The sequence below is a fragment of the Dama dama genome, chromosome 11, assembly GCF_033118175.1.
Source record: "Dama dama isolate Ldn47 chromosome 11, ASM3311817v1, whole genome shotgun sequence".
Lineage (NCBI taxonomy): Eukaryota > Metazoa > Chordata > Mammalia > Artiodactyla > Cervidae > Dama > Dama dama.
Genome location: NC_083691.1, coordinates 93,571,462 through 93,594,750, shown reverse-complemented (window position 1 = coordinate 93,594,750; position 23,289 = coordinate 93,571,462). Strand labels below are relative to the sequence as shown.

The 23,289-nt window shown below is 51.4% G+C and overlaps 1 protein-coding gene across 2 annotated transcripts in view; it reads right to left on the bottom strand.

The window, feature by feature from the left end:
- Positions 1–3,166: 3,166 nt before the first annotated feature.
- TGFBRAP1 (transforming growth factor beta receptor associated protein 1) overlaps positions 3,167–23,289 on the bottom strand; it is a 31,549-nt gene continuing 11,426 nt past the window's right edge. Inside the window, exons 4-12 of one of the 2 annotated variants that reach the window (XM_061155830.1) lie at positions 21,766–21,920; positions 16,235–16,317; positions 15,004–15,345; positions 12,988–13,045; positions 11,181–11,324; positions 10,119–10,262; positions 9,180–9,339; positions 7,497–7,930; positions 3,167–5,690 (exon numbers count right to left, since the gene is read on the bottom strand). In XM_061155830.1, the coding sequence (XP_061011813.1) occupies positions 5,514–5,690; positions 7,497–7,930; positions 9,180–9,339; positions 10,119–10,262; positions 11,181–11,324; positions 12,988–13,045; positions 15,004–15,345; positions 16,235–16,317; positions 21,766–21,920 (1,697 nt within the window). In that variant the 3' untranslated portion in view covers positions 3,167–5,513. Of the gene's footprint in view, positions 5,691–7,496; positions 7,959–9,179; positions 9,340–10,118; positions 10,263–11,180; positions 11,325–12,987; positions 13,046–15,003; positions 15,346–16,234; positions 16,318–21,765; positions 21,921–23,289 lie in introns of both variants that reach the window. The other variant, XM_061155831.1, reaches the window with a different exon arrangement.

Here is a 23,289-nt window from a genome sequence, read left to right as displayed (position 1 = left end):
TTAAGAGAATGTTCTTCAGGAGCCTTGAGTAAAAGAGAAATCCCCAAACTTAATGAATGAAGGTACCAAAATTTACATCAATCAGTGTTATATGATGTGTGTTGGACAGTAATATATATGTCTCAAAGTAATAATTTTGTATATATTTTAAATAAAGTATTATTGCTCTTTCGGTGTGGAAGGCTGTGTTCTTGCCAAAATTAGCGCCAGGGCCATGATAGCAAGCTGGGAATCTGGGGTCAAACATCTCCTAAGACACAGTCACTTCCTAGAACCTGTAAGCCATTAACGGAGCTGCAGCGACTGAAGGACATTACTGATTAGATGACCCATGAGAGATTCTGCAGTAGGGGTCACAAGGCAGCACTCACGGTTTTAATAAAACTCTCCACCCTGCTCAATAATTCCAGCCAGTTAGTTTCACCTCTGACTTTTTTCTGGGCTGTGGTGGGTCTTCCCTGTGGCAGCGGGCTTCTCTTGTTGTGGAGCACAGGCTCTGCAGCACACGGGCTCAGTAGTTGTGGCTCGCAGGATCTTAGTTCCCCGACCAGGGATCGAACCTGCATCCTCTCCCTTGGAAGGCAGATTCTGAACCCCTGGACCTCCAGGGAAGTCCCTCACCTCTGACTTTCACTTTGCCGCCTTCATAATTCCCTCCAGCCTTGCTGAGCTTTCGGTGAACTTTGTCCTAAAATCCTACGTACATAGCAAGTTCTGGTTTCCTTCCCTGCCGCCCGCAGGGTGACCTCTGTTTCTTCACCCTTACACGATCTGGATGTAGCCTCCCCCAGGGCCCCTACGCCTCCCTTTTCTTGAGCAGTTTGAGTGCGCTGACCTGGTGAAAGATGTGGGAACACAAGAGCGTGGTGTGTGTGTGTGTGTGTCTGTGTGTCTGTGAGCGTGCACTTGCATGCACACGTATGCATTATTTGGAGTGGGCATCCAAGGTCACTCACTGCACCAGGCAGTCCTAGTTCACCTTCCGCTGTCTGCCCTTCAGTCCCGGAGGAGCGGGGATAAGGTGTTCTAGGATTAGGAGAGGTGCTGGAGCGTGCCTAGCTCCGAGGGAATCAGGGAGAGACTGCAGCTCACACGGCATTTTCCTCCTTAGTCCGATGGGAACAGAAAGAACTCGTCCAAATGAGAAACACTCAGGTGTGACTGGAACGTTACCTTCTGCATCAGGAATCCGACAGTGCCAATACGCCAGCTCAGGCTGGACGTGTCCAGGTAAACCCCTAACGACCCTCAAGGCTGGGGTGGTAAGGAGGATTCCTTTCCCGGGATCCGCGTGGGCCAGCTTCCCTGGCTCCCTCCTGCTGCCTCTGGTCTGGCAGCCGCTGTCCCTTCACCAACCATCCCAGCTGGAAAAGAAATAGCCAACCTCGTTTCCAGAAGCATGTTTGAAAAGACAGGTTTGCTGCTCCTTATGAAGTGTCCTCTGGGGACTCATTTCTCATTTCCTCCCTCATTGAAATGCTGCCATCGTCTCCCCTGCTGACGGTGTTTTGCTGTGGTGTCATGACGACTTCGAATGTTTTATTAAACCATGAAGAGAGGGTCAGGCACCTCTCCATAAAAGACAAACAGGACTGAATAATTTTAGAAAGGCACATGGAAAAGTGCAAAGCCGTAATTTGCTTTCAAGGCGTGCAGAGAGGTAAGGGAGAAACAGTGTGGGAGGCAGGAGGCTCTGACTCCCCAAGGCTGCCACCGGCTCGGGTTTGCGGGGCCTCCCGGGGAGTGGGCAGCTGAGGTGCATCCGCCCAGGCCGCACCCCGTGTCACTCGTGGGGTCTCCCTTGCTCTCCTATGATGATGTTCCGCCCTACTTTTGTCCACCAGCGTCTAAGTCTCCATTATACCTTTGTGTGAACCTACAGGCCCTCTCCTGCCCTCAGATCCTTGTCACTCCCTGGCCCCCTTCTCTGTTTTCCTTGAGTTTTCCCTTCTCAAACAATGCAATAAGCAGGTATGGGCAGGTTCTTAACTAGACACAAGGTGATGCTATACTTTAGATTTAGATTCTGTAAGAGAATGGTGTACTTGCCATCCTTATGAATGAATGTTCCCTAGGTTTAAGACAAGTTTTAAAAATAATACCTACTGATTTTTTTTTTATTATAGAGGTGATTTCCTCCTTGTAGAATGAAACCTCTTCCCAAAGTTAAAGATTCTCTAGTTTTAAAAAAATTACATTAAAAGTAGATATATTTTTGGCAAAATTTAGATCATACTATTCCACAAATTGGGCTTCCCAGGTGGTTTAGTGGTAAAGAATCTGCCTGCCAAGGCAGGCAACGCAGGTTCTATCCCTGGGTCTGGAAGTTCCCCTGGAGAAAGAAATGGCAACCCACTCCAGTATTCTTCCCTGGGTAATCCCATGGACAGAGGAGCCTGGCAGGCTACAGTCCATGGAGTTGCACAGTCAGACACTACTTAGCAACCAAACAACAACTTCAACAGCACTGTATTGAAAAAGAATCTAGAAACTGATCTTGGGGCTTCCTTATGATGAATATTCATTGGAAGGACTGGGGCTGAAGCTGAAACTCCAGTACTTTGGGCACCTGATGTGAACAGCCAACTTGCTGGAAAAGACCCCGATGTTGGGGAAGATTGAGGGCAGGAGGAGAAGGGGGTGACAGAGGATGAGACGGTTAGGTAGCATCACTGACGCGATGGACATGATTTGAGCAAACGGTGGAAGATAGTTAAAGACAGGGAAGCCTGGCGTGTTGTAGTCCTTGGGGTGGCAAAGAGCTGGACAGGACTTAGCGATAACACACACACAAATATCCTCTGAATAAGTTCAGGGCTAGAAACTGAAGGGCAGAAAGTTTCCTTAGGAGTATTTGGCTAAAGGTGACCTGTCAGAGAAGTAACCAGAAATCTCCTCTGTTGGACTTTGCAGGCAGGATGAATCCAAAGGCCTTAAAGTGTCCAGGAGCACCTAAAGACTTTGCAGGAGACACAAGTGCATTGTTTACAATTTAGTGAAGTAACACCTAAAGATTTGTGAGGCGGCCAATACAAGTCCTTGATGGAGCTGGGAGGGGCCGCCAGGGCTGAGGATTAAGTTCTAGGACCCCCTTAGGCTGGATGCCCTGGGAGTGGAAACCATCCTCTCACCAAGATAACTTTTATTTAAAAAACAACTACAGGAGGAACAAAGAATTAAAAGGATTTTTAATAAAATCAACAAGTTTACATTTGTACATCTTGTGTACTTCGGACCCACCCAGGGGTTAAAGGGTAAAGGGCCAGGTCTCCATGGGAGGGCGAGCAGGAAGCCCAGGCCACCCCGGCTGTGTGATGGGCAGGGACTTGAGGGTGGGACCCAAGGCCCCGGGATCCCCTGCACACACACCCCGGGGTCCTTCCAGCTCAGAGCACAGGCCCAAGGCTCCACAGCCCACGCGACCCTCCCACGGGGATGCCTGATAAGCGACAGCAGATTAACAGCTCATGAAATTAAAGTCTTGCCCAGAGAATATTAATGTCAGCTGTGTCCACTTCGTGCTGTTTTAACTAGGTAGGTGACACCGAATCGACCCAGGGAGGTAAGGGGCGAGTGACGGTTCTAATTCCTCTAATCAACGGCACGATCACAAAAGAGCAGGGCTCTGGAAAGAACCATCAACTTTTAAAAATATAATTTGAGAAAGGGGCCTGGTCGGTGGGGGAGTTGATTAGAGAGGCAAGGTTTTTACAATTCTGCACAGGGTCACAGAATCCTGCTGCATTTGAGGGCTCAGTAGAGAGAGAAAACTGTTCAACTTTAGTTCCATTATTCTAAAGGATAACAAACATCAAAATATCGATCAAAGTGTGGAGCAAAGAAAGACCTGTGCCCCCGAGTTAGGAACCAGGAGGCTTTTGCAGGATTGTACCCATCTCGTGGAGAGAAACAGTGCTTTCAGAAGTGTAGAGTTCCATGTCCTAGTTGCTTGTTCTCTGAGGAATAAACCCAAACTCACAAGCAAGCTGTAAGGATAACGTCCCCAAGAACATAACCATGCCTTCACGGCCACCTACAGGGCAAGATTCATGACCCGGCTTTGATTCCCAGTATTGCACACAGCACACGGCTGAGCTGCAAGAATTTCTTCATCACTGACTCTGTATAGAGACTGAGATGCAGCTGAGAAGGTGCGTGGGTGCCTGTGCTTCCCGGCCCCTTCGAATCACAAGAGGGACGAGAACACGGACGGTTGTCAGTACAGAGCATTTCTGCAGGTGGGTGAGCTCTACACCTGGTCCGTAAGGCCTGGGCTGAGGACACAGGCCAGGTCTGGGGGTCCTCCCGTCACACACATAGGTATCTTATGCGTATCTGCCAAGCTTCACAGCAGGGGTCATGGCATCTTTCTTCTTAGTCCCTGATGGTCGGTCAGTCATCAGCAGGAAGAAATTCAGAGGAGGGCAGTGAAGTAACCATAGCGTCAGCTTCCCCGAGATGCTGGACAGAGAGGCAAGAGTGGATGCGGGCCTGTGATGCCGAGGTTGCGGGAGACTTCTGTCCTGTGCGTCTGGGAAGCCGCAGGGCAGGCATGTAAAGTGCTGGGAGGTAAGGCAGCCTGCCTGGGCTTCCTTGTGGGGGGCGGCGCTCCCCCGGGAAGGGTGATGACCCCCAGTGCAGAAGGAGCTGTCACCCACAGCCCACCCCACCCAGCGTGGAGGTGACCACCAGCCGCCCCAGCAAACACACTCGGCTTGTGCTCACAACCTTTCCCTTTTAATTTCCCAAGTGATCAAGGGTGGATATGTTTTCATAAGGAAAACCGTCCCTAGCGAACATGATGGGTGAATTTTCAAACTAGAGAAAAGCCACGAAGAGGACAGAACTTCAAATAAAAGGTTCTGCTTGACCATGTGAATCGTGGAGTTTCAAACCAGCAGGCCACACGCCATGGGTTGCCATCCCCACCGACGACTCCAGACCCAAGAGCAGCTCTTCCAGGCACGTCCACGGCTTCTCAGAGCCTCACTCTCGAGACAGCCAGAAGGGAATCCCAAAAGGAAGGGTGGGGCACCCAGGCAGATCTTTTAGGGGCTGGGAACCAGATGGGAAGTGGGAAGGAACAAAAATTCCTCCCCAAGGTCAGCCGTCCTGCAGGGCTCGGGTGTGGCCGGTGGGCGGGCAATCAGGATGGAGAGCTGGGTGCCCCGGCCACTCACCCACCAGGATGAGGTCCCCGCTGTTACCCTGGAGCAGACGATCCCATGTGTCTACAGATCAGGGCGAGGGGTGGGGGTCTGATTCGTTTGGGCTGTACAGGAAGGCTCACTTCTTCAGGGAGCAGACGTCTGTTGTGGGCGGCGATGTCCCTGGACGGGGAAACCTGGATATCTCTATTGGAGAGACTGTCCGTTTCCATCAGAGGCAGGGGCTGGCCGCAGCCTGTTTCCCATGGACCGAATTCCCCAGAACCCGGTGACGACTGGCAGAGCAGTCACAGCCTCCTGTCTGTGCAGCCGGCAGGCTAGGTGAGGACCCAAGGTCCTGCCTCTTCAAGTCCGAGCCCCGGCGCTGGGGGAGCTGGGCTCCGTGTGTCTGCCAGCCGCGCAGTGGGTGTGGACGAGACCGCCATTGGGGTACCTAACGAACACGGGCTCGAGGAAGGGGTTGTGGCACATCTGGCAAAGCTTTTTGTCTGAGAGTCGAACAGAGCTTCCTTTGAGCTTCATCTGCAGAAGGAAAGAAAAGACAGAGACGTCTGTGACCAGTTTTCAGAGCTGACGAGCATCGCCCCCTGGGTAGTTATTAATGTCATCCCTGGTGGGGCAGATTGAACATCAATTTCTGGAAACAGAATCTCACAGTGAAAATAAACAAAACTATCCTCAGGAACTAGAAGAGTCACAAAAGCTACAAAACCGCCTTCTTATTTTACAAAAGTAATTGCTTCTTCTCTGGTTGAGGCATTTCTCACCAAGATCCTCTCTCAAATGTTCTCTGAGCCCTGATGCATTCAAAAAAGTCATTATGCAGTCATGGTGCGTTAGTGCTGACGAGGCCAAGAAAGTCATCTAATTCCTGCTACCCCTGTCTGCAAACCAGAAAAGTGAAGCCAGATAAGAGACATGGTCAAAGCCATGTGGTCTATCTGTAGCACATTCATGACCTGTCCCAGGACATATAATTTCCTTTCTTTAAAGGCAACTAATGAAACTAATACAACTTTATTATTTCCTGTCTGAAACACAGGACTTGAGTTCTGTAAGTTAAAAGCCTTTCTGCACAATTCACGTGAGTAAACCCAGCAAGTCAGCCTGTTGGTGGCTTGGGGAATCATCATACTTGTTAGTTTCTTTAGTCATTCAACAAACATTTGACGCCTTCAAGACAACACCAGCCTTGGCTCAGGAATACGGAGATCAGTCAAGGAAGCTCCTGCCCTGAGTACCCGAAGCCTCACAGGGAAGGGACACCACAGGCGCAGCACTGGGTGAGCACTGGGGTGCTAGTCTGCGTGGAGGGATGGGAAGGCTTCAGGGGGACAGAGGTGAGCCTGGGTTTCAAGGAGCCATTCACCAGGCACACAAAGAAGAGATGAGATATAGGCAGAGGAACCGGTGGATAGCAAGGCTGTGTGTGTGGAATGGCAGGCCCACCGCTCCTTCCACGTGTCCTGGAAACAGTGAGGCTGGCAAGGACGGGTCAGAGGAGGGAGGCCAGATCCTCCAGACCTCGGCTTCTCCACTGGGGGAGGTCAAGGATGTCTTCCCAGGGGGAGAAACCTGCAGATTCCTGTTCTGGAGGGACATCCTGCTGGGCGCAGGGCACATGGGCCTCACCAGAGAGAAGCCTCTGATGAGCTGGGGCTGCTATGGACTGAATGCCTGTGTCTCTCCCCACGTGGATGCCCTGACCCTCAGTGGGATGGTGTCTGGCGGCGGGGCCCCCACGATGGCCGCAGGGCCCTTAGAGGAGACGGGGGCCCATGCCCGGCCCTGTGCACACAGCAAGGATGGGGCCTCACAGGGCACTGAATCAGTCGGCATCTCCAGGCTTCCAGCCTCCAGACAGGGAGAACTGTTTGTGAGTCATCTGAGCCGCTGGCCTGTGGGGTTCACTCTTATCTGTTACAGCAGCCCTGGAAGGTGAAGACAGGATGCAGAACGCGGGGCTCTGAGCCGACCTGCAGTCCACACCTGGCTCCCGCGTGCTCTGTGTGACACCCCATGTCCCTGCTCCCCCTTCTGTGAAAGCCAATTCTGCACGGACATGCCGGATGGACAGAGTGACACCGTGCCCTGCGGTGTGGACTGCGGCCTGGCCACCACCTCCCTCCGCTCTCCTCATCGCTGGCGTCTGCAGGGCGGGAGACCGCCCCAGCCTCACCCCTGCCAGCCTGGCTCCCACCCCCGTGTCTGCGTGAGTGACTCACACACGCCGCGTGTCGAAGTCATAGAGAAGAAACTGGACCAGGACTGTTTTTCCAGGGCTAACGTCAACGCTAAACGTCTCCCCCAGGAGGGCCGCGCGCTCACCTTGTCATATTTGTAGATGAGGTTTTCAGACCTGGCCAGGCCCACGGCCACCTGCGTGGTCCTCCGGGCATGGATGCTGTCCCGCACGGCACCCATCAGGAAGGGGCGCAGCAGCTGCACTGACCACGTGCCCGGCAGCAGCTGCAGCACCTGGGCCACGTCGAACTCCACGGTGTGGCGGTTCAGCAAGTCCACGGCAGCCACGGCCCGCTCGGGCGCGGCAGGGCCGGGGCCCAGGTAGACAGCCAGCAGCAGGTGGAACAGCCGCTGGCGGTAGGGCGGGTCCCGGCCCTCCGAGCGCCACAGGCAGTAGTCCTCTGCCGCCGGGAAGTCCGCCAGCTCGTGGACCAGGATGCGCAGAGCCTCCTCGTGCTGCTCCAGCTTCCCGTGCAGGATGGCACTCTCCAGGGGCAGCCCGGCGCCCCGGGTCCTGTCTGCGGGGTGGGACCTGCCGGTGAGGGACTGGCGCAGCCATGCCAGGCGGGGGACATCCAGCCTTGCACCTGCCCGCCGGCGCCGTGAGCTTTAGAGTGCCCAAGGCAACTCCGGCTACGTGGAAACCCCGAGACTCCCCCCCAGGCTGCCTGTGCTCAGCTGCTCAGGTGTGTCTGACTCCCAGCGACCCCACAGACTGTAGCCCACCAGGGTCCTCTGTCCATGGGATTTGCTGGGCAAGAATTCTAGAGTGGGTTGCCATTTCCTCCACCAGGGGATCTTCCCGACCCAGGGATCAAACCTCTGTCTCCTGCATTGGCAGGCAGATTCTTTACTGCTGAGCCACCTGGGAAATACCCCAGGCTGCCCAGACACCCCTAAACACTGCCACTCTGGCTACCTGGACACCCGGCTTGGGTTGCAATTTGGGGATGTGTAGATACAGGAGGACTACCAGGTGCCTTAGGACAGAGTTCTTCACGGGAACATCATGCGGGCCTGAGTCACGTGCTTCTTTCTGGCCATGAGGTCAGTGTCAGTGAATCAACAATATACATTAAATAAAGTCTCTTTCAACAGAACAAACATAAACAAGGTTCTGTATGGGCCAGCTGATGGAAACACTGTGACCAGTGGTTTGCCAGACATGATGGTGTAGTGTCTGTGAGTTCCATTGTGGGGGCTATACAGGACACACCTCCCATGAACCATGAGAGAGGATTGTAGCTAACAGCAAAAACTGGAGTTAAACGCTACTAAAGAGAAATATTTTAAACCAGTAAGGGCAACGTGGAAATCCCACGGTGCCCATAGAGCAGGAGACAGATCACTCTGCCAGACAACATGGCCTCTGCGGTCCCTGCCCTGGAGGAAGTGAAAACTGGACCCTGTCCAGGAAGGATGCCTTCCTCCCGGTCTGGAGCGGCCAAGTGGGCTGCTGGGGGCAGCGCCAGCCAACAGAGTCACATCACAGCCGGAGCCTCAGAAGGAACTGCTCTGAGGGCTTCAAAGCCAAGTGAGCAAGTTCAAAGCAGCTCTGCTCAGTGAACGCACAGACCTCCCAGCACCCTGGGCAGCCTCTGGGTCACTGGCTAAAGGGCCCTGTCCATGTCCAGAGGGCAGAGGACAGATAGGAGGCTTCCCTGGCCTCCAGGAGGCTGACTTGGTGCCACAGAGGCCCACAGACCGCCCCTTTGCCCCCCACCACCCTCTGACGTTTATCCACAGAGGCTAAATGGATCCACTCACCCATCAGAAAGTGGACTCGGTAGAGATCAGATTCCTGGAGCAGGCGTCGCAGCTTCGCCTGTGTCTCGGTCACTTCTGCACCCTTGTCAGGGGTGCCGGGCCTCTGCTGCAGCACCTCGTCCAGGTAGAGGACGGCCAGGTGCGTGTGGTACTCCTCCTTCTGCAGGACAGGGGGCGAGCAGACGGAGAGCATGTGCACAGGGAGCACGGAGACCCCCCAACCCCCACCCCGGACAGCATGTGCAGGAGACCGGATGTGTGAGTGAGCAGGGCCTCCAGGTCAACAGAAGGCAAGTACTGGAGAGAAAGCTTTCAGAAAGCATGACAGAGGAGCTGAATATAAACTGGGAGACTGCCCTGGGATCCGGTGGTTAAGGCTTCACCTTCCAATGCGGGGGACACAGGCTTGATCCCTAGCTGGGGAGCTAGGATCCCACATGCTGGGGGGGCAACTAAGCCCACAGGATGCAAAAAAGATCCCGCATGCCACAAGGAAGATCCCACGTGCCACAAATGAGACCCAATGCAGCCAAATAAGTAATACATAGAATGAAATAGAATCGAGGGGAAAATATCTCACTCTGAGAAGTAAGGGCCACAGGATTTAGGTAAGACCCACAAGATTTAGCTGCCCCCAAAGAAGGGAAGCTTTGCTCATTTCCTTTAAGAATAATAACAAGGAAGAAAAAAAAAAAAGAAGAAAAATGTAAGTGGAAGGGACAGGAGGTGGAGGGTAAAATCCCACTTGCTGGTGAAATCCCAGCAAATCCCACTTGGGCCTCCGGTCTCTTTCACAAATGTCTGGTTCCCTCTCTGACCTCCCACAAGTATAGATTGAGTGCCAGGAACATGAGACTTTCAGTTAGACCCATTGGCCAAGTTCAGGTACCCATGGGGCCCCCGAAAACCCACAATGTTGGCCTGAGAGCCGGGCCTCACCTGCAGTCTCCTGTCTGTGACGAGATGCTCCAGGTACTTAACCAGGGCTTGAGGGTATTTCTTAAGGCAACTGATGATATCATCTGGGTTAAAACCACTCTGCTGTTCGTCCAGTGGTCTCTTGGTGAAAACCTGAACTCCGACCTGAAAGAAGAGTAGCCATTTGGTCATCGTGCTTTTCAAAGACCCCATCTTATCTTTATTGTGAGTGCTGCATGCTTTGGGTAAAAGCATTGTCAAAATCGTGATGGTTCAGAAAACCAGAGCAGTGTGGAGTGCTGACACAGACAGGAAATGACCCAGAGCTCCAGCTGGGCCTTCTAAAAAAGTCGGGAGTGGACTTCCCTGGCGGTCTAGTGGTTCAGGCTTCGCCTTTCAAGGCAGGGTGTGCAGGTTCAACCCCCGGCCAGGGGGTGAAGATCCCACACACCTCAGGGGCAAAAAACCCCAAACATAACGCAGAAGCAATATTGTAGCAAATTCAATAAAGATTGTGAAAATGGTTCACATTAAAAAAAAAAATCTTAAAACTAAATAAATAAAAGGGTTGGAAACTAAGGAACCAAACATTTATAGGTAGCAGGTTTCCATAATCTGTGAAGCAACAGCTTTGTTACACTCAGATCAAGCAAAACAAGGACGGTTACTTGCTGGATGGTAAGTGAAAGAAGATATAAGCGGCTGAAGATTCAGTCAACTTGGTTCTCCAGACGCACAGACAAACTGTGTGCATGACCTGCGAGGGATCCCAGCATCTCCAGGCTGCCTCCCGACGGTCAACCGGAGCTTGTAGTAGAACACTATCTTCCAAGAAATGCTACAGAGGTCGGGGGTGGGGGGTAGGGGGGAGGAGCGTGTCCCTGGACTTACACATGCACGCTCTGTCACACACACACGCACCCCACACCCCCAAAACACAGCACAGCTCTGATGAGGATGGACTCCGAGTTCTATAAGCCAGGACCCACGTCTCAGTTCCACCATGTGACCAGCCTGGGATCCTTCCCCAGCTCATCTGAACACACCGCCCGCCTGCAAAGAAGGCACTGTTGAAGCACAAACCTCCTGACTTCTCTGCAGGACCCAGTCGGCATGCCGCCACACGAGGTCGGGGTCAACACTGTAGGTGAGGAAGTCCACGATGTACTCATACAGGTCTGAGCGCGTGGAGTCCTGAACGTCCCCGTTCACGATGCTCACCCAGAGCTGGAGAGGGGGAGCGGGAGGGGTGGGGTGGAAGGACACAGACCGCTTAGAACTAGCTTAGGGATGGTGTGCGTGTGCTTACCTGGCCTTGTAGTATTTCAGAGTGGTAACACAAACTTTAAAGGCTTAAGTCCATGCTAATTTTTTCTAACAAATAAAAAAAAAATATAGAGGACACAGCCCAAGAAATCAAGAACATAAAGCATCAAGTTCTCTTTCTTTCCTTTCTAATGAGATCTCAGTAATACAAATGGTAAATATAAAATATGGGGCGATGTGGATGCATTATAAAATGTCTTTTCCTGAAATAAAATCATCATTGACAACGTTTGGCCAGAGAAGAAATTCACCTGTATCCATCAGCTAGGCGTTTCCATCTTCTTCATAACAGGAATCCCTGACTTTAAAGACCCTTCTGGGCTGCCATCCTTGGAGGTGCTTTCCAACACTTGAGTGACTCTGTGCCCTGGCATTCTCACTCCCATTGGCACGGGGCCCAGGGCAGATCCTAATAAAGGCCTTTGCTATTTCACTCAGACACTTCCCTGCCGTGTAAATGGAATCTTACTTTGAGACTCAGAATGAATTGGCAACATGAGGGGTGGAAGAGATGCGTGCAGCCTAGGAGCCTGTCTTGCATCATCCCTGTGCCGCAGACCTCACCCACCTGTCCACACTGACCTTTGAACCACATCCCCAGCAAGAAGTCCAAGAAACAGGTGGGCAGTGTAAATGCTGCAATTCTGATACCAGTGTATGAATGTTTTCTATATTACTAATTTCTTCAGTGCTGAATTCCCCAAACCCAACTATTCACACAATCATTAAAATGTGTCATTAAAAAAATTCTGCCATAGATGGAGATTTATTCCTAATTATTTCAATTTTGTAAACTCCTCTCTATGTAGCTCTGCTAATGTTATTAATACATTTAAAGCAAACTATAATTCTTACAACTTGGTGTTTAAAAAAATGAAAATGCTATCTTAGACCCCCAAATCTGGTCTTAGCCATGGGGGTACATGTCGATGAGAAATTTTTTTTTTTTAACCTATTCCACAATCACGTTATCATGGGAGTTTGTCAAAGCAACCAGGTATGTTTGGTGAGTTTGTGAGCACTGCTGGTGTTCCCAGCCACTCACAAAAGACACAAGAGACAGGCTGAGACATTCGAGCACAGAGCCCCTGCCAGGGCCCAGAGCACTGGCTCAGACCCTAGCTCCCCTCCGACCAGTGGGGTCCCACGGGCAAGCGACTGGCCTTAATCAGCTTTAGTTTTGTCACAGATGACAGATAACTCAGCTGCCTGTGAAAACTTGCTGTCATTAATGGTAGAAATGACAAACTACTACTCACAGTCTTAATTTCTCATAAGGCAATGATGTCGCAGGCCTTGTGGCTCAGTAGGAAATCCTATTTTTCTCACATTTTAAAAAAACTCAATCTTAACAATGTTCTTTAGAGAGATGGAAAGGCAAAGAAAAGAAAATCCCTGGCTGGTGTTTCTCAGGGAATTCACTTTCTAAAACGGTGTCACTTTTGTTCTGTAAAAAGGGCTGTGATCAGGCAAGAGTGGTCTCTATCAGTCTGTGATTTCTTTTTTCAAGTAACTCAGAGTTAAGCGTGGTTTTACAACAATGCCTAGAAGTCTCTGAACTCACCTGAACCGCAGCGGCATCTTGGTGGTTGTAATGATAGAGCAGGCCCAGAGCAAAGTACCTGAAAGACAGCACCGGGTCAGCGCAGCCTCTCCTGGCCACAGGCTGGAGGCGGCACCCCTACCGCGATGCCGCAGCCTCTCCTGGCCACAGGCTGGAGGCGGCACCCCTACCGCGATGCCCCCAGCCCTCTCCCCAGCCCCACATGTTCTGCTCAACTCAGATCAACAACACATTTCAAGCAGCAAAGAGACCCCCATCTCTGTTTATTTACTTATTATATGAAAATGTATTCCCTATCAACTTCCCAAAAAGACCATATTCAAATCTAAGATAAGCTGAAAAGTAAAAAAACTACAGTTATACGATGGAAACTGGCATTTGGAATTGCTTTACAATTTACTTCCAACACTAGTATGATTTCCCATCTCTTCAGGTCACCATTAAAATCATCATGGGGAATGAAAACTATTTGGAAGGGAGGCTGTGTGAGCTCTTCTGGAAGGGAGGATTCTGAACAGCAAGAAAGGCCAACAGCATGCAGGCATGGCAGAGAACAGGAGGTCAGGGAGAGTCGGGGTGGCGGGGTTTGGGGGGGGCACCCAGAGTCCTGGGCCCTGAGTTTCAAGCCAGGCTTCATCACTCATGGACTCTATGACCTTGAACAAGGTCACCCTCTGTGGCCCTTGTGTTCTCATTTCTAAGTGGACAGGATCAGGGATAGCACAGAACTGCCTGGATCGTGAGCTGTTCCCACCTCCTCAGCTCTTAGGGGTGTCCCCTCCTGGTCCCCCTCCTCTCCCGGCAAGCTACCCCAGGGACTGTCAGACTTCTCCCCTCAAAGAGCAAAGACACTGAACTATCCCCTGGAACCTTTCTCTTCTCTAGGAAGCTTTTAGAGAGCTACACTGACTCGCCGGACCCTCCCGCCCCAAGTCGCAGCACGCTGCCACCGGAGGTCAGGGCATTGTCTGGTTCCTTCATAAATCACTCTGCTCCACAGTGCATTCTGGAAACTCAGCGAAACGGCTGAAGAAGACACTGCCTGCGTGGAGGCCAGTCACCGACCCGTGACGTCCCGCACCTGAACAGGGTTTGGGTTGTGAGCCCCTGTCCCCGCAGGATTTGACCAGCACCTCTGGCACGTCACATGCTTAACAAAGGTCACAGACAGAGAATCTTACAGGGAGCACCCAACACCCCTCATTTTTAAAGAAACCCCCAGCCCAGGCCCGGAAGGCTTAGGCCACTGGCCCCAGGATGAAGCTGGTCTAGTCGGGTCATCACTGTAAACAGGCCCCCATGGTACCCGGCAGTCGGTTGGCAAGGGGATGGGCACCAACCAGCTCATGCCTGTAATGAAGGCAAAGTTTGATCCCTTTCGTCCATAGGATCAGGAAGCCCACCTTGCTATCTACTTATCCAGGTATCCGCCTCTCCATTCAATCTGGTCATCAGTGGCTGAAGTGAGCTATCATTTGACCAACACACGTGTGGCAGCTAGCACAGGCCCATCCCATCGAGAAGGAGCATGGCGGAGACTGGACAGTGCATGGACTCACGAGGCCCATGACTGCATGTTCTGTCATTAAGGGTTAGTATGGAGGACTTCCTGGTCGCTCAAACGGGGAAGAATCTGCCTGCAGTGCAGGAGATGCGGGTTCAGTCCCTGGGTCAGGAAGATCCCCTGGAGAAGGAAACGGCAACCCACTCCAGTACTCTTGCCTGGGAAATCCCATGGACAGAGGAGCCTGCCGGGCTACAGTCCATGGCGTCGCCAAGAACTAGACCCATCTGAGTGACTGACATGACATGTCTCTGAGACCCCTTTGGTTGGTCTGCAGACCGTGATGGGGCTGATGAACCCAAGGGTGACAGGTGGTCCCTGGAGGAAGGTGTGGGACTCAGAAGTCCCTCTGGTTCCTCAGCAGCACAACAGCATGCGAGGGTGGGGGGTGGGGAAGGGCCAGGCGGGGAGCCCCTGGGGAGCGTCTGGGGTGGGGATGGAAAGATACTCACTTTTTGTGCTTCTCCAGCCAGGCGGCGCTGTCGGGCAGCAGACAAAAGTTCTCAGTGACCAGCAGGTCCAGCAGGCTGTCGTGGTCGGCCTCGGCGTACAGCTTGAGCAGGGCCGTGTCGATGTCCTCCTTGTAGCCGTTGGCCACCTCCGTGCTGCGGACCTCGTTCAGGTAACTCATGAGGAAGCGCTTGCATTTGGCCACCTTGTCCTGGTCACCCTGGGTCAGCTGGTTGAGGTCTGCGAACTCATGCAGGGGCGGGTGGGAGCGGGTGAACGAGGAGGACGTGGGCAGCAGGAGCGGGTACAGGGAGATGAGCTCCCGCACGTCGAGCTGGCCGCTCCTGCAATCACAGGGGCGGACTGTGTGAAGCGGAGAGACGGGAGGGTGCAAGAGCCCAGCACCGTGCTCCGCCAGCCTCAGGCCCCACGATGGAAGAGCGGGCTCGGCCGCCGAGGACATCACACGCCCAGGGCTGAGGGGGCCATGGCCCCTGCACACCCGGGCAGGAGGGAACGGCAGCGGCAGCGCACCTCTGACCAAAGGCGGATTCAGAGGCTCTGTGCACACCTCCTCCTTCACGGCTTCGAAGTGCACAGTCTGTTCTGCTTGGACGTTTAGAAAACTTACTCTGCAGACCACACCTTCGTGGGACGTTTAAGGGCTATCAAAGCAGGTGCAATTTGATCTTCGGCATGAGTGCGGAACGAACATAAACAGGTGCTGACCCCAGAGCACACACCTGACCACCCCCTTTGGCCCCACCACCAGAAGAAGGGCTGCTGGGCCATGTAGGGAGTGGGGGTGGTGGGAGGGGGCCCCCGTGTGCAGGATTCATGACATACAGAAGGGCCCATGGCTTCCTAAGACACTGAGTCAGGAGCACATGGTTCACAGTGTCTCTGGAACAAGAATAGTCCTCATAAACCCACCTGCTCTCTCTCTAGACTCACAGCCTTCAGTTAGTTAAAATCCCTGGAGCAAAGGGAAGCCAAGCCCTCAGGGAACCCACAGGTCATCACAGGTGCTTTAGAACTGCCTTCTCCTCTCTCCCAGGACCACTCTGTACTCCTCTCATCAGCCCCACCCTCAAGACCCACGGCAGTGACCCCTGGGCTACGGGGGCCCCCCAGAGCGCTGCGCCCGCATGACTCCCCGTCACAGCACCCCAGTGACGACCGAGGCCCAACCGCAGGGACACAGGAGGGCTTGCTGCCGACACCTCGAGTTACCTGAAGAGTTCTTTAGCCTCTAGGAACTGGAGCTGTGCAAACTGTATGAAGCCCGCCTGCAGCAGGATCCGCCGGTACATGACCTGCAGGGGACACAGGCGTTGTCGCTCAGACCAGCTGGAGTCACTCACCAAGGGAGGGAAACTCAGGTGCTGGTCACAACCCAGACTATACGTTAATTATTACAGGGAATCCTGAAGTTCCATGGTAAGGAAGAGACAAGGCTTACACGAAACTATTCTCAACACGTTAGTATACACACATATATATCAATCCACCCCTTGTTCCTGAGATCAAGTTGTTCTCTGAATAATCATTGCTCCTTCTTCTTCATGATTTCCCATCCATCGTGGTCTGTATCACAAAGAGTCACTAACATACTTTGGGCTTCCCTGATGGCTCTGTCGTAAAGCATCCACCTGCAGACTCAGGGTTCGATCCCTGAGTCAGGAGGATCGCCTGGAGAAGGAAATGGCAACCCACTCCAGTATTCTTGCTGGAGAATCCCATGGTCAGAGTAGCCTGGCAGGCTACAGTCCATGGGGTCACAAAGAGTCAGACACGACTGAGCGACGAACATTTTCAGTTTTTCCCACTGGTCCGTATTCCCCCTCCCACCCTCCCTGGCTTTCTTGATCGCTGCTACCTCGAGTGCTCAGACAGATGTCAACAAGGCCAGTGTTCCCAGTAGCCTAGAAGCTGCCCACCCCTCTTCACTCTCGCGGAACTCTCTTCACAGCGGCATTTTGGAGCATCCCTTAGAGCACGGGGTCCATCTCATTTAACGACAGATCAATAAGCAGGCTTTTCTGCTGAAGCTGGGGAGATGCTATGCCTTCCGTCCCCTCCCCCACTGGGGACGCATAGCCATGCCCACAAGTCACAGTCTGAGGATTCCCGTAGTACAAGCACCATCTATCTTTGTCTCATCTGGTCCTGCCCAGATTTCCTGGACCGCGGAGCTCTTCATTCTGGAAACTTCCAGAAATAGTAGCACACTCAGGGAAGATGTGAACCGATACATGTATATGTGTGGCTGAGTCCCTTCCTCATTCACCTGAAACTATCACAATGTTATTCATTGGCTATTCTCCAATACAAAATCAAAAATTCAAAAGAAAAAAAATAAGATGCCCTGTGGTGTCTTCAATTCCACTCCGACCCCATCACTGCCCGGCTGATCAGCTGTGAGCTCTGTCCACCTTTGTCTGAAAGGCTTTGTGGAGCCATCTCTGCTATGTCCTCACTGGCTCCAGCACCTCAGCTCACACCTGCACCGCCTCACAACTGAAGACTCTAGTCACGTTTAGAACCCTCCCCTTTCCAGAACACTCTGCTGCTCAAGAAGCTATCAATTCCTTGAAGCCACTCCATTATTCATCTTAGCATCCTCACACCCTGGCATAGTACCTGCTGTTTCGTAATCACCTGCTGACCTGATCACTTTTTATGAAACTCCACTTTGAGGACTCCCCTGGTGGTCCAGTGGTTAAGAAGCCACCTTGCCATGAAGGGGACGTGGGTTGGATCCCTGGTCAGGGAGCTAAGACCCCACATGCTGCGAAGCAACGAAGTCTGTGTGCCACAGCTACTGAGCTTGAGCTCAGAAGCCAGGGAACCACAACTACTGAAGCCCGCAAGCCTGGAGCCAGTGCTCCACAACGAGAGAAACCACTGCAATGAGAAGCCTGCACACCCCAGCTAGAGAGTATCCCCTGCTTGGAGGAACTAGAGAAAGCCCATGCACAGCAACAAAGGCCCAGGACGGCCAAAAATAAATAAATAAAGCAATCTTTATAAAGCAAAAGTCAAACGAAATGAAGGAACCTAAGTATATACAGGAAAGAGTAGGTGGCAGACCAGCTCGGAGAACTGGGCCCCATGACTCTGAAACAGAGAAATCTTTCAGTGCAGCCCTAGCAGGATTTCGCTCCAGGATAAAAAGGATGCAAGATGCAAACATTCACAGGACAACTGGGGACTCTCGGGCAGATGGGACACCCCAACCCAGGAAGGAATCAGTGTTTATTTCAGAGATGTATGTGATGCTTACATTTCAAAGGGGGGCTTTCTTGTCTTTTGAAGATACATAGTGAAATAGTTTTAGATGAAATAGGAAAAAAAAAAACAGGTATCAAAGCTCAAGCCTAAATATGACACTATCCATACTACATGATACATATCAAGCAAGCTTTCTGTAAGACACACACCTATGTCTGTAAATATCCCCTTATTGCCTCTTTCTTTACAGCGTCCCAAACCTTAATATAATTTAAGCTGGGCTTCTTAAAGATCTAAGCCTTCTCACCTTTTGGATCTCGAAGGAATATTCCTTTAATCCGAGTCCCACAGTTAAACTTCTCCATAAATCCCTCCCTAGTTCAGAACTCAGTGAAGCAAAACCAACACTCGCTTTAATGGAGAGACAGGTGAACTGTGAAAAGCCAGTCCCCTCAACTTCTGGTTTCTTTCCCGCCCCACTTTCTGGTTTTCCTGAGCCCAGGGTCTGGCATTTGTTTGCAAGCCTCCTAAAGTTAAAATAAGTAACATATCTAATCCTGTAAGAGTCACAGTCAACCCTTAAAAACACATTAATATGAATGCGACGTTATCTCTGAACTCTTTTGTCAATACTGTCTTCTTTTCCTCTCATGGTTCTATTTTAAACAAAAACTCTTCTGCTCCTGGATCCACAGAGCCTAGCTGTTTGAAGACCAGTTCAAAGCTCTGAATCACTCATCACTCATTCCTCGTTGTTCAGCCCCAGGCGCAAGCAGGGGCCGAGGGAAACGGAGGCGAGTGTCTGCCCAGGACTCGGGAAGGAGTGAGCTGGAGTTGGGGAGTAAACGGCTGTGTGTTATAGGTTAACAGGGATTACTGTGGGAGCTCAGAGGAGTCAGTGCTGCCTGGAAGGATGGGGCAGATTCAGAGAAGAGACATGTAAGCACAGAATAGAAACCATATTTTAGGGGACTTCCCTGGTGGTCCAGTGGTTAAGACTTTGCCTTCCAAGGCAAGGGGTGTGGGTTCGATCCCTGGTTGGGGAACTAAGATCCCACAAGCTTTGCAGCCGAAAAACAGAAACAATACTGTAACAAATTCAATAAAGATTTTTTAAATGGCCCACGTTAAAAAAAAAAAATCTAAAAAGCAAAAAACCCTGTATTTGCTGGATGATGGATGTTTTCTCCACTGACAAAAACCAGCACAAATAACAAGGGAAGAAAGCAATGGGGCAGGGGCGGGAGGCCAGCCCAGACTCCCGAGGGGCGCCCAGCGGCAGCTGTCTGCCCCAGGACCCCCTTGTCTTTGGTCAGTGACGCTGGTTATTTCTGACCTGTTCTCAGGATGCTTCTGGAGTGCCTGCCCAGCACACAGGTGGTAGGTGGCTGAGGCCACGTCACAGGGGGACAGAGGCGGTGGGAGAGGCTGGGGATGTGGGCAGGGTGCAGCCACCAAGGCCATCTGAGGTGGACCTGACTGGCCAGGAGGTGCCCACTGTAGGATCTACAGCAAAGGGCTGTGGACACGCCAGAAAGCTCCTTCGGCGGCAGCGTGGAGGATGGGCTGCAGACAGGCAGGAAGGGGCTGTGAACACAATTCCAGCAAAACGGAGGAGGGTTCCCAGTGGTCATGTAGGCATGAGAACCAGGGCCAAGTTCAAGGTCACTGAGGCTGCATCTCCTGGGCCCAAATAGGAGTCTGAAACAACAGGGTGGGGGAAGACAGGGGTGTGCCAGATGGACACACCCCAGTAGGGACATCACACAGGAAGGCAGGATAAGGGCCCAACACTAGCCAGTGCCCACTGTTCGGCTGCTAGTGGGAAAATAAGAGGGGAGCAAAAATTCAAGAACATGGGAAGCCTCTTTAAGAAAATGCGACACATTTGAGGTGTGTCCCTGGGTGTGTCCAAGAGGGGATCCCTGATATGTGCCCGTCCAGACACCCCAGAGCCCCTGAGGCCACTGCCAGGGGGAGAGGAGCTGAGAGCAGAGGCCACTAGAGCCCCACTGGCCTTCCCACCAGGATGCAATGAACAAGGAAACAATGTGATGCAGGAGGCAGAAACAGGTGCTCTCAGCTCAGAAACACGCCCTGAACTGACAGCTTTCTTCTTTGTGCTTTGCTGCCCCCTGCTGAAAGTTCGCAGATCATCTCACTTGAAAAACGTAAGGAACAGGGCTGGGGTGAGGGGAGGATAGGGAGTTTGGGATTAGCAGATGCCAGCATACAGGACAGATAAACAAGGTCCTACTGCATAGCACAGGGTGCATGTATGCTAAATCACTCAGTTGTGTCCAAGTCTTTGCGACTGCATGGACGGTAGCCCACCAGGCTTCTCTCTCTGTCCATGGGATTCTCTAGGCAAGAATACTGGAGTGGGTTGCCATTTCCTTCTCCAGGGGATCTTCCAGACCCAGGAATCGAACCCACACCTCCTACGTCTTCTGCATTGACGGGCAGGTTCTTTACCACTAGCACAACCTAGGAACTATAGTCAATATCCTGCAATAACAATAACAGAAAAGAATATGAATAAGAATGTATATATATTTATAACTGAGTCACTCTGCTGTACAACAGTAATTAACACAACACTGTAAATCAATTATTTTGATTCAATAAAATTTTCAAAAAAATTAAATAAAAATTTTTAAAATAAGGAATAAAGATGAAAAGTTTATCAGTATTTATCCTGTGACCATAAATGACAGGTTCTGACTTTTTCCACCTTTAATCTACCTTCTGTAGCAAAAAGCCATGGAGGCCAGAAAGCATAGCTTCATCCCACAAACCATATAGTCCTGTAAATCTGGCCAACAAGAGGGGGATCACTCTGATTTCATGAGAATCTTTCATGAGTGACTCAGATGTTCGTAAGAAGCATGCATGCACCAATATTACACTTTATCATTCTCAAATACATAGAATGACCTGAACTCACCTTGCAACCAATCAAGAAGCAAATTTTAGGAAACCTGATTTCTTCAGATGTGAGAATAATTCATGATTGTTTCATCAACTATATTGATCATACCAACGATATTAAAGCTAGCATTTCTTAAATGCATTACAGGCTTTCTCCTAAGGGAATTAATTAGATGGATTCCGGCAGTATTAGACGATTTACGAGTATGGTTCACAAAGCTTTTCCTACAGATAATAGAAACTTAAAAAATTCAACCCCATCCCGACAAATATAAATTCTACACTGGGAAACAAATTACACTGAGGATCTTTTCGTTTGTAATCACAGTACCCTTAGTCTACTCTGGAAGAACATGACTGGAAATACAATGTGGTGTATTAAGCATGGGAATCATGTCAGAGGCTCAAATCCTGACTTGGCCTCTGCCGGCATCGTGACCCCCTCCTGCAGCCTGCATCCTTATCTGTACAATGTGGATGCACAGAGAAACTTGAATGACAGACACAAAGTGGCCTGCAGGGCCCGGCGCCCTTAGATCCTAACATTTTCTAATCAGCAGCTTGGAGGCACGCTTCCTTACGGCTTGCTGACTACAAACCTGAAATTTTTCCTTTGGGATGTTCCTCCGGGCGCCTTTTGCAAGAACCAGAGCCTCCTCCACTCGGCGGCTGGCTAACAGGTCCTGTATTTGTTTTTCCAGAGGTAGCGGAACCAAGATGTAAACACCTTTACTCGTGGCAACGATCACTCTTCCTGGGAAGAAATGGAACACTGTTGGAGGGCAAATGGACATTGTGCTAGCAAGAAAACACCCTGCGTTCACCGCACAGGAGCACGAGCTGACGTCTGAACAGTGTCATCACAGCTCTCCCAACACAGAATTGCCACAGCAATCAGGAATTAATGCTGCCCCTGTCTCCTTTCCATCATAAGAAGAAGGCAAACTCTTAACACTACATTTCTGAAGTATAAGACATAAAGATGCTTTGCCTTTTTTTATTCTACAATGCTGATAAATTTAAAGCCAGTTGAATAGATCCATATGAGGCTATACAGCTCCATCACGGAAAATGAGCAATAAGAATTATGCTACTCCTCATATAAAGCTGGGGCTTCCCTGGTGGCTCAGATGGAAAAGACGTGCAAAGCGGGAGACCTGGGTTTGACCCCTCAGTCTAAAAGATCCCCTGGGAGGAGGTCATGGCAACCCATGCCAGTGTTCTTGTCTGGCAAATCCCATGGATAGAGGAGCCTGGTGGGCTACAGCCCATGGGTCACAAAAGTGTTGGACGTGACTGAGCAACGAACACTTTCACTTTTTCAAATAAAGCTGTTTAAAACTCTTTTCTCTCCAGGTGAGTCAGTTTATAAGGAACTAAGATTACAAGGCGCCATTCTGAACCATAAGCTAACATCTCGCACTTGCCCACTATCCCAGATCACCGAGTCCCGGGTTACCGCCTCCCTCCCACGAGAGACCATGACCCTCGGCACCATGAGGTCCTGCACAACCCAAAGGAGAGTCAGGCCTGCGCACAAGAGAACTCCTCCTGCCAAGCACTGAGAGCGAGTTCTGCTCTCTCTGGAGATGCGTTTCAAACTAAACTAATGCCTGTTCCCAGGAAGCAGTGGAATGACCTTGTCTTTCTGTCTGAAGGTTGTTCAGGGTCAGCCACATCTTCCTGCTCCTTCTGCTTCCCGCTCCTTAAGACCCATCACCTTCAGCCCAGGCCCAGCACCTGGTCTCTCCTACTGGACGCCCCTGCACCCCCCTTCCTGGGCTCCCTGCCTGGCGGTCTTCTCTGTGTCCTCTGTCTCCATGCCAACCAGCACCATCCCCCCACACTTGCGAGATTTGGCCCCTACTCCGCGTTGGGTCCTCCTTCCAGGAGGCTTCCCATGTTCCCACCTGGGGAAGTTAAGTCACCAGTCTCCCTGTGCCAGTGACCCCCATGCCTGCTTCCACCCTCAGCCCACAGAGCACGTAACATTGTCGTGAATAAGCTCTCCGGTGCGTGTGCGTGTTGAGCCCAAGCTGAGTGCTGATACACTCATGTGGGATGACAAGTCTCAGCAGGCTGTGTCCCTAGCACCTAACACAGGAAGGGCAGTGTGTGGGGAG